This window comes from Jatropha curcas, chromosome 1 (assembly GCF_041381405.1).
Source record: "Jatropha curcas cultivar XTBG-Jc1 chromosome 1, XTBG_Jcur_1.0, whole genome shotgun sequence".
In the NCBI taxonomy this organism is placed as follows: Eukaryota; Viridiplantae; Streptophyta; class Magnoliopsida; order Malpighiales; family Euphorbiaceae; genus Jatropha; species Jatropha curcas.
Genome location: NC_143151.1, coordinates 4,243,636 through 4,254,774, shown reverse-complemented (window position 1 = coordinate 4,254,774; position 11,139 = coordinate 4,243,636). Strand labels below are relative to the sequence as shown.

The window sequence follows — 11,139 nt, the reverse complement described above, 5'->3', positions numbered from 1 at the left end:
CAACATATTTTTTTATCATAAACTGTGAGTTAACTTCAGTATACTCTTGACATATTACTTTTCTCAAACAGCTAAAACAATAAAACAAATCATAACCTAATCACAAAGTACCATGTTAATTATAGCCAAGCACAATCAAAAGAATAAATTTCAAGTAGAAGATTTTAGAGAAACAACGAGAAAAAATTGCAAAACAGAGATTCCTCTTCGATAATCAGGCCAAAGCCGTAAACTGAATTTACTGAAACGATTAGTAGTATCATTCTATACCATATGGCTATGCACTGACTGACGATACTAATACAAAGCAAACTCTTGAATTGCAAAGATATGGCACTGACCATGCTAATTTTAACCTGCAGCAACTGCGGCTTCTAAGAGAACAAAATCAAAAACAGTAAAAACAGAGAAAATGAAAGGTTAAAATAGAAACACTCATATAATAATATGAGAGAGATACTACAACAAAAGTGAGACAAGCGTAAAAATCTATCTGGTTTGTCTCCCACGGACCCCAACTATCCCAAGCCATGACTAGATTTTCAGTTGTTCCAAGCTCTGTATCGACTCGGATTCTTGTAGCTTGTCATCTATTGCTGTTTTCCCACTTTCTTCTGTTTGAGCTGGCAATTTATTTGGCATGGCAGCAGTAATAGCAGTTGTCTTATCTTCTCCTTTTGTAATGTTTAGAGGATCTTCCTTTTCAACAGCCTGAGAATCTTCTTTCTGAACACCCAGTTGATCTTTTTGAACAGCCTGAGAATTTTCTTTCTGAGCCACCGGATTATCTTTTTGAATGATCATATAATCTTCTTTCTGAACCACCGGATGATGTTTTTGAACACCCATACAATCTTCTTTCTGAACCACCTGATGATCTTTTTGAACAGCCGGAGAATCTTCTTTCCAGACAGACACATTATCATTTCGAACATTCATGAGATCTTTTCGAACTGCTGGTGAAGCAGCATATACTAGCGATGTTGGCCTAATGGTGACAGGTGGAGGTTGTTGAGGCAGTCCTCGCATTACTTGAGGAGGGAGCGATGGTTGTTGACATGGAGGTGCAGCAAAAACAGGCTCTACAGTTCTTATTCTCACCGGTTGAGCCATCCCGTGGCAATGTGCTACATATTGTCGAATAGGAACGTAAGGAGCTGCTCCTGCTGCAGGGAATTTCTGAGGATGAGTTGCCCAGAGATCTAAAGGAGGTGAGTGTCGTGCCGGTACAGTTCTATCATTTGCTGCAGTTGATGTGGGTCTAGGTTGTACATGTCTGTCAACTGCTGTAGTTGAAGTAGGTCTATTTCGCTGAGTTGTCTTAGGGCAAATTAAGGGGAGGATTTTAGATGAGGTAACAGGGGCAGATTGTGGACTTGTTGGCCTAGGGCTATGCATTTGAAACTTTTTCGAAAATGGTATAGGGGAGTTGGGGGAGCTTGCCATTGCCATTTTTTCCTTCAAACGGTAATTCAACAGGGCACGTGCAATTGTAATTTGTTCTAGCTCATCACTGTTCTCTGGTTCAGATGAAGAACTTGCATCTTCTTTTGCCACTGCCCAGAAAGAAAACATACATAACGCAAAACTTTACTTCATTAAGATGCACTATTGACAACTCTCAGATAAAAAGTCTGCACAAACAGTTAGAGTGCCAAAAGCAGGTGACTTCTCTACAGAGATGATCCACAAGAAAAAAACGTGAATACATTATATTATATATATAATAACTTTCCAAGAGAAAGTCTAGCTGTGATGAACTTAAAAGACAGTGAGCACTTCAAGCAAAATTATAATTCAGAGCCCCAACACAGTGCAATGCTACTGTCGAACCAGATAGAACTCCCATTGTTGGGGATCTTTTGGTGGACACATTCAATTTTTATTCAGTATACATAATCTATTAAGCATCCTCCGCTTGCAGAGACCTTATTACTTCACATTCGTATTCATCCACGGCAGTTATTTATACAAAGAAAAATTGGAATGGTACTCACATTGTTTTAGAGATGACCAGGCTGCCATGGCTGCATTCTTCTCAGCTTGTTTCTTATTCTTGGCAGGTTCACCAGTGAATGTAATTCCAGCCAATTCTACTGTCCCAGTAAAAACAGGTTGGTGCCCGAGGCCTGACCTGAATGTCGTGTATTGTGGCAAAGGAGCACCAACTCTTTGTGCAATTTCTTGTAGAAGGTTCTTGTATACCCCAGTTTCATCCTGACAATAAAGAGACATATCAGCACAAAGACCTCAGAACAAGCAAGCCAAGAGTAATAAACAATACTAATGCACATCTTTAGGGCTAAAAATAATTTAAGAGCCAAAAGCAACTGCTGCAATACATAAACATATAAATGTAACATCCAGAAGAAGTTGTCCAATTCGAATCTCTTGCAATTGAATTTTCATAAAGATATTTGTATTAGTAAGGATACAGACTACAGGGAGGTACTCAGTGGACAAAAACCAAAGTATGCTTTATAAAGCATATCCAGTTTTTCTGTTCGTGCAAGAGTTTAACTTTGATGAAAAATGAAATTGTAGGTTTTGTACAATGAAGTGCGATGGCACCACTCATGATTCAAATAAGTTTGCAGCGGAAATAGCTTCCATGAATAAGGCTAAAATTAGAATCTCATTTCATGAGAATTTGCACTAATTTGAAAAGCTTTTATAGAAAATCATCCTACGAAAATTATAATGCAGAAAATATGACTACACTAAAAAAAATGATCTCCAAATTCAACCCATTTAAGCCTGGGCTAGGCTTAGCTAGAAAGCTATATATACACACATATATATAGTCTTTTTCATATCATTTTTGTTCAGCTTCAATTCAAACAAATCTTAATTGCAAAGCAGACGGCAATACATGCACATCAGTTACAAAATAAAAAAAGATTACAGCTATTCAATTAAAATTACTCCCCGATAGATAATTATATTTAACCCAGCTTGATCAGAAGGCCCACTATTATAAAACTTACATTGTTCAACAAAATTTTAATTCAGCTTGCACAGTTGGATTCACCCATATGACCTTTTTTCATCCACCATCAGGAGGTAAGAATAATCAGCAAGAGAATGTAAATTTGATCGGATAATAAGACAATCATATCTAGAAAAGAAAGAAAATGTTGTTTTCAAGTGAAGCATATACTACTATCAATGCTGGAAAAACCCCTATAACTCTCGAGGGTGCAAGGGTATAGCTGCACGGGAAAATGAAGACATGCAAGGCTTTTTTCCATTTAAGGCACGTACAAAGATATACCAACTTCGCAAGATAGGATATAAGAGCCTATGGAAAGGTTGATAGTAATTCTGAAGTATATTTCAACAGGATTGTGGAAATGAAAGATAAATTTGAAGTATCCTTAAATTTAATAGAAACCAGAGAATTAGCAATGCAAGAAGCACAAATCAGGCACTTGAAGATATACAACTTTCTTAACACAGAATAATTTAACATCCCCGAAACCTGCCTTTGAGATCAATTGGAAGATTAAATTATTTGATAATCTAGACTAATCTAGCCCAGTAATTCCTGTACAGTAATTCCCGTATATTACCTTGTACAAAGTACAAGCACAAGACCACAATAAATATTATCTATGGCATCATTTTTTCCAGCATAAAATTGTTTACCAGATATGGAACTTCCATTAACAATTTCTAGCAGACATCCAACGACTAATTCTTTGACAAAATAAAAAAAATTAAAACAAAGAAAAATGTGGACAGGGAAAATGTGTGGTTAATTTAAAATTTTCACATATTGAACTTTCTTCCGTTTTCTCAGCAAGCAACCAATCGCAGAAGAGGGGAAAAAGAAGAAATCCCAAAGTTTTTAAATGACCAAAATACCCTGCCATTCAGCAAACTAATTACACGTTCACAGGGATCAAGAGTTAGAAACAACCTTAAAACAGATGGGTCTTGGTCACTACTATATCACAGAAACTTCCCCAGTTCTTACCGTTTTCCATAATTTTAATTTTATTATTATTTTTTAAAAAAGAAAAAAAAAAGTCAAAGAAAACTACAACCGTCCATTGCCAATTGGAGCAATGAGGGCATTTAAGTCATTCAACATCAACCTATCCCATCCCTGAATTACCCACAATCTTAAAAAGCTACCGGTGATCAACAAAAAGCCGCGTGCGCAGGGATAAGCAGGGATAAGCAACTAGACCTTATTGCGGCGCACGATAGCATCTCCCGAACTAAAAAATTGGAAAACTGACGTTAATAAAAAAAAAAGCACATACGGCACGGCAAGGCAAGGCAAAGGGCATTTCCGTCAATCTAAACAATTCGCCGGTAGCAGTGATGTGTGGCGTGCGTCAGGAAGCAACACGAAAGCAGAGAGAAGAAAATATTGAAAAAGAAAAGGCTAACTGGAAAGCAGCAAGCAACGCCCCCAGCGCACATTAGCGAGAGCAAGAACTGGTTACTTGAAAATTCTCTTATTCAGCTTTTTAGTAAAAGAAGCACATCAGGAGAGAAAATAATGGTGATCTTTAATAACCAAAGAAATAAAACTAAAAACGAAAAATTAACGAAACAATTAGTAAAGAGAAAGAACAAGAGTACAGTGTAATTTGCTTACCAGAATGCGAGCAGCGAGAGAATGAGAAGGGCCACGGTTAGAGAGGGAGTTCAGGGCGACTTCGGCGGCGGAGTGCTCAGCCTGACGAAGAGTAGAGCAATAGTGAGGGCTTTCAAAGGTTTCGCCGTTGAAGTTAACGGTGGCTTTGAATCTAGGCGCGTGGTCAGGGCCTTCCCTTATGCAGGTATAAGAAGGAAGATTAAAGCAGCTCCTCTGCGCCAGCTCCTGGAGCTGGTTCTTGTACATTTCGTAGCCTTTGTATGTCTATCTATCAATTCGCTGTAATTTCCCTCCGTTTCTTTCCTTCTTTTGTACTTTAGGTGGAGGAAGGAAATGGGGGATCGGGTCGGACCGGAGATGGGTCCGGCAAGATCAAGGTTTTTAGGGTTTTGATGGTTTTTGGATTAGAGAGAGAAAGAGAGGGAGGAGAGACGGGAAGTGAGAGAGAGAGAGAGAGGAAGACAAGGAGAGAGATGGAGGAGTAATGAGTAATTTTAGCGAGTGGAGAGTTCTTTTTTTATGTTTTTAAGTTTATTATTTTTTGGGAAGATTAAAATATTAAGAATTTATTAATGCTTTATTGCTGGGAGTCAACTGAACGTTAGGCTGCATGGATGTGATCTTTCCTCTAGATTTTCTACATTTATTTCTTCAAATATATTTTTGATAAATAATTTATTGTTTTTAGAACTGATATAGAAAAAAAAAAAAAGTTAATTACTGCAATTATTTGATAAATGAATTACCGGTGTTCATCAAACCGTTTAAACTGACTAACAGCGTAAATCGATCTAAATATATTAAAATTGATTCAAAATTGTGGTTTTAAAATATTAATAATTTGATTTGATTTTATAAATTTTAAAATTGAGCTTTTGGTTCCATATATAATTTTAGAATTAAAACCGCCCAAATCAAAACCAAACTCTTATATATATATCTTCAATTTTTTTCATTGAAAATTTGCTTTGATTAATTTATATTATATATTAAATTATGAGATTTGCTATAGTGGATAATAATTAAATATTTTTTATTCATTAGATAAATTACATATTATTTTATAAAACATTCAAATGTTAAAGATTCATATAAAATTAGATTAATATATATGTACAAACTATACGTGTGTAAAACTTTTTTTTTTTTTTAATTTTTAGTAACAGACTATATTTATAATTTGCTTAATTGTTATCTTATTGAATATATAACATTTTTATACTATATTAAGAATATATATATATATATATATAATTTAAAAATTTTTAATAACTATTCAAAATCATGTGTATTTTATGACATAATTTTTATTAATTTATTTTCATATTTTGTATAATGTTTTTTTTTTTCTTATTAACTAAATGAACGAGGGTGTTTAATTTCTCGAACCATAGAAATTGTCAAATCGAACCAAATAACATCAAATCACCATAAAAAATTTGATTTGATTTGAAATTTTTTATGGTTTGGTTTGACTTTAATTGTTTTCAAACCCCCAATTTAAATTTGGTTGGATTATCATATTCAAACCCACCCACAAATAAGCCCTAAATGACTATTTTTTATTTTTACCAAAAAAATTCCTGTTTTCTTTATTTTTTAATTTATGTGCCATTTTTAATAATTAAGATAATATTAGTTATTTTCTTTCAATTTCATTCGCCTATGCATTATTTTGCCTATAATAAACATTCCGTCGTTTCAGTCAATTGTGATCAAATTTTTAATCAAATAAAATTAAAATCATTTAACCGAATTAAATTGTCATTTTTATATTGATAGCGCCCAAAATTAAAGAAAATAAAAATCAAATTAAACAAATGATTTTGGCTGAAATATCTCGTTAATCGATTAACCAAATTAATCATAATATTTTAATCAAATTAACCTTAATGTTTGTTTTCTAATTATAAACACTAAAACGATATGGTTTTATTTTTCGGTTCATTTGATAAATAGGATTATATTAAATTTTAATTGAACCATAACTGATTACGGAACAAATCCAAATTTATTGATCAAGCCAAAGATCGATTTCCAATTCACTGAATAAAATTGGCTGATTAATCAAATTGGATGAAAGTTTGCTCACCCTTAATCTCCATGAAATTTTATCTCAATTAATTGAGCATTAATTAAAAAGTAATTTAGCCAATTATAATTTTTTTTATAAATAATTCAATAATTTTTTAATTTTTGAATAAAAATAAAAAACTGTCAAATTCATCTAAACATATGAAATAGTATTTAAATATTTTTTCATGAAGGCCAGTAGACTTGGAGTAATATTTTTGCTTTTCAAGGAATATTTTCATTATAAAAGATATAACTATTTATAATAACTATTTTTTATTGGTTAAATAAAAAGCACAAATGAAGCATAGGACACTTTGCTTCACATGCTTATAGCAATTTTGTAAAGCCCGAATACAAGTTGCATTTAAGTATTTCAATTTATAAAATTTTTCTTATTAAATATTCAATTTATAAAATTATATCGATTAAATACTTATGAAATATTTAAAAATATATTATTTTAAAGTATATAATAATCATACATTAAATCAATATTTTATATATAAAAATTAAAAATATAAAAAATTATTATTATTAGTGTAAACATGTATATAATAGTGTTAAAATTCATAACTTTTGAAATACAAAAGGGTAAATTATATATATGTATATTTTAAACGTGTGTTACTTTTAAAAATATATATATCGGTGGTAGAGAGCAAACTTTGAATAGTGAGAAATTGCATTTCATGCAATTGTACGAGGAGGCCAAGTTAAAACTTGAAACCCTACGTGTTAACTCATATTTATCCACATATTTTTAGGATAAAATTTACCCACACCTAATGATCTTATATATTGAGTTAATAAAAAAAAAAGAGAATAACCTCATTTAAACCAAACGCTATATGTTATAATTATATAAAATATTCACACATAGTATAAGTTTTATATGAAAGAAAAAATAATTCCTAAAGGATCGAGTTTGTTTGCCATCCAAACCAACATTTTATTATTAATTTATAAAAAAAAATTAATAATAAAAATAAAAATTTTTACAATTACTTAACATTGTTAACACAATTATCTTTTATAATTTGTTAATATTTTAATATTTAGTTGTAACGGATTAGGCAAAATAGAATTAGTCATAATATCAATGACTACCATAAAACTTGAATAAACAATTATATTAAGTTGATTTCAATGCTATAATGACTATGAGACTAAATTATTTATGTGTTGCATATTTAATTTTAGAAGTCAAATTTATTTAAACTCAATTCACATTATAATTCTTGTAAATTGTTTTTATTTACTAATTAAATAATTATAAGTTTATTCAAAAAAAAAAAATTATAAGTGCCCATCAATTTTCAACTTTAAAATAGTAGAAATTCATAGATAGACTCGGTCTATCACATCAGTTATAGACCCACCAATGAAATAAAGCCATATCAGATTGATATGTTAACGAAACATTTTTATTTCTGTTAATTCTTTCACATTTTTCTGTTTAGTTAGAGATAGGAAACAAATTGCTTTGATTAAGGAGTTAATGATGTGGAAAGAGTTAAAACGATATGCTGAAGCGACTTTATTTCATCGATGAATCTATAATTTACGTGGTAGACTAAATCTATCAATTTCTTCTAAAGCATATTTATCCTCAATAGGATAAACATTAGATATAGTATTTGCATAGGATTCAAAGTTTTATTATTTGAGAATTTTATTTATTTATTTAAATCATGAATATTTTTCAGTTAATTTATCCAAATTAAATTTCTGTTTTACATAAACTTGAGGTAGATCTTGCACTAAGCTTTTTTGGTGAATATATATATATATATATATATATTTGAGAGTCTAAAATAAACATTCAACCTGAGAATGGGAAAAAGTTGAATTTTCGTTTTTTGTTTTTTTGAGAAAATGATAAATGGTGCGATGTATTATTATGATTATGTACAGAGAATTAATGGCGTCAAATCCAACGAAGGATTGGCCCTTCGAAGCTCTAAAAAGATTATAATTAATTAGGGAACGCGTTTGGGACCCCAACACCGATAGTGTGAAAGGCTTGTCCGCTGTCCACACTTTTTATTTTATCAAACCCTAATCCCAAACTAATCCTTAACTCTCCTGTGTTTATCACCATTTTCGGTCCAATCCAACAATCAAAATGATGTTCAAGCTTTGGGCCATACCTTTTTTTTTTTTTCAAAGAAAAATTTCAAAATTCATTAAGGAAATAAAAAAGAAATACAATCAGAAATAAAATCTCACTCTCACTGTTTATTCGAGACAAACGTATCAATAGGAGACTCTATTTAATAAATGAGCTCCTACATTGGCTTGTCTATGTATCTGTCGAACAATAACATCATTCCTGCATCTAAAAATAATTCTACAATCCTCAACGACCAACCCAAACATAGAACAATTGGGAGAAAAGGAATGTAAGACATAAACCAGACGGTGATAATCTAAATAAATAATTCCCAAATCTTGCATATTTAATTCCACCCACAAAAGAGTTGATGGTAGAGCCATCGTCTCCACAATTGCTGGATCATTATGCAAAGAAAATGCCCAGATAGAGCCATAATCTAATACTTCATTATATTTTCTTTTCTAATTTATTCTTTTATCACTAGTAATATTAATAGTTCATGTTAAACTTAAGCTCTATCTTAAATTTAGGGGTGTAGTGGATTAGGATTATGTTAGATTTTAAAAGAATTATTGAGTTTGATAGAATTGAAGAATTTCTTAAAATTTCCACATATTCTACTGGAATTCTACATATAATTTTATGAAATTGATGAGACTTCTTTTATAGATTTTGATTAACTTTGATGAAATTACAATGATTTTTATATATTCAAAATCAAAATTAATTTTAAGATCTAATTAAATAAATGAAAAATAATTAATTCGTCTCTGAGGTTTGACCAAACTAACTCGTCCTCGTCTTTATCAATATTAATTTATGATCCCCGAAGTTTACTTTCGTTAAACCCTTCAGTTTTTTTGTCCAATTTTATTCTGATTTTGACGTTAAAATGTGTGAAAAAGACAAAAATAGCCTCACAATTAAACAAGAAAAGACAACAATACCCCCACTTTCCTTCTAATTTTCTCTCCCCCTATCTCTAACTTTCCACTTTTCCAAACGCAACGGTTAACTCCAGTCGAACCTCCAAATACAATCCCGCCACCGACTACAACAATTAGAAAGAGAATGGGGAACTCCCATTCTTACTAATTGGATTAAGAAAATACAACAAAGGTCACCGGTTAAAGAAGAACCAGAGGTTATAAATATTTAGGAATTCATTGAAGATCTTGAAGGAGGAGGAATAGCCATTCCGAACCATTTCGAGAAAAGCCCTGAAATTAGGGCTTTGCTTCATGGGTTTGTAGATATGGAGGCAAGAAGTCCATTAAAGTTCTTGAATCAGATTGGGTCGCCAAGAAAAGCCAAGACTTTTGGTGGGAAAGAAAATTTTAGATTTTAGTCCAAGACCAGTTATAATCCTCTTCATCTACAATGGTCCTAACTAGCTTTTGGAGTTCCTTCTTTAATTCAGTCGCCTTGGCCATGACCGTCTGATCGGAATCAAAGACACCGATCTTGGCCATGAAAAGAAAAATCAAAGAAGGTGATTAAAACAACAAATTGATGTGCGTTTAATGTTCAGTGGGAGTTGTCGTGCCAAGAATGGTGAGACAGAGAATGAGAAGGAGAAGGAGAAGGAGAATGCCCTGTTTCATTCTCTTTCTTTTATTTTCAATTTTTATGAGAAAATTATCTTTCTTCTCTACATTGTGAGGAATTAGAAAAACTTTTGAGGATTGTAACATTGTAAGATCAATTCAATCACATCACATTCATCTTGTTGAAAGAGATATTTCAATGGATTCGGATTTTAAGGAGGAGCTAAGAGGGTTAATGGGTAAAAAAGAAGTGAAAAGTTACACTTGTGTTTGTTAAAGGAGGATTGATTGGTGGTGCTGATCAAGTGGAGAAGTTAGATAAGGAAGGAAAATTAGAGATTTTATTTCATGGGATTTCTAAACAACTTGCCGAAGAATGTGAAGGATGTGGGGGAGTTAGGTTTGTAATGCATATGGAGTGTAGTGGAAGTTGTAAAAGTCTTGGATGTTGCGCAAAAGAAGATGGTTAAATGTGGTGAGTGCAATGAGAATGGATTGATAAGCTACCCTGTTTGTTGCTAATTTTTTTTATTTGATTAAATCAATATTTAATTGAAATCAACATTAAAGGGTGTATTGGATTAAGACTCAATTAGATTTTAAAAGATTTTTGAAATATTTAGATTGGATGGTGGATTTGTAAATTACTATTTTATTTATAACTAACTCTCTGAAATCTAACGAAATCAATAATTTTATAGAATCTTTCTAAATTAGTAATATTTTTGAATACTATCAAATTTGTATGGACTTTTAAAAAGTCATAATTGAATACCATAAGATTTTTA

At 31.7% G+C, this 11,139-nt stretch overlaps 1 protein-coding gene and 1 pseudogene across 2 annotated transcripts; one reads left to right on the top strand and one right to left on the bottom strand.

The window, feature by feature from the left end:
* Positions 1–206: 206 nt before the first annotated feature.
* DRB2 (dsRNA-binding protein 2) lies at positions 207–5,147 on the bottom strand. Of its 2 annotated transcripts, none has more exons than XM_012209427.2 (3): positions 4,613–5,147; positions 1,998–2,217; positions 207–1,556 (listed from the first exon to the last, which is right to left on the bottom strand). In XM_012209427.2, the coding sequence occupies exons 1-3, from the start codon at positions 4,856–4,858 to the stop codon at positions 535–537; spliced, it is 1,488 nt and encodes a 495-aa protein (XP_012064817.1). In that variant the 5' UTR covers positions 4,859–5,147; the 3' UTR covers positions 207–534. The 2 variants fall into 2 exon arrangements, with proteins under 2 accessions (XP_012064817.1, XP_020532589.1); XM_020676930.3 differs by lacking the exon at positions 4,613–5,147 and adding an exon at positions 3,649–3,851.
* Positions 5,148–8,563: 3,416 nt separating this feature from the next.
* On the top strand, positions 8,564–10,980 carry LOC105628321 (uncharacterized protein At3g28850-like; annotated as a pseudogene).
* The last annotated feature ends 159 nt before the right edge of the window (positions 10,981–11,139 follow it).

Excerpts from the sequence above, each read along its gene's own strand:
- DRB2 (XM_012209427.2), bottom strand. The coding sequence starts at position 4,858 with ATGTACAAGAACCAGCTCCAGGAGCTGGCGCAGAGGAGCTGCTTTAAT. Across the intron at positions 2,218-4,612 it reads CTCTCGCTGCTCGCATTCTG|GATGAAACTGGGGTATACAA; the intron begins GTAAGCAAATTA and ends CTTTATTGTCAG. Across the intron at positions 1,557-1,997 it reads CTGGTCATCTCTAAAACAAT|TGGCAAAAGAAGATGCAAGT; the intron begins GTGAGTACCATT and ends CTTTCTGGGCAG.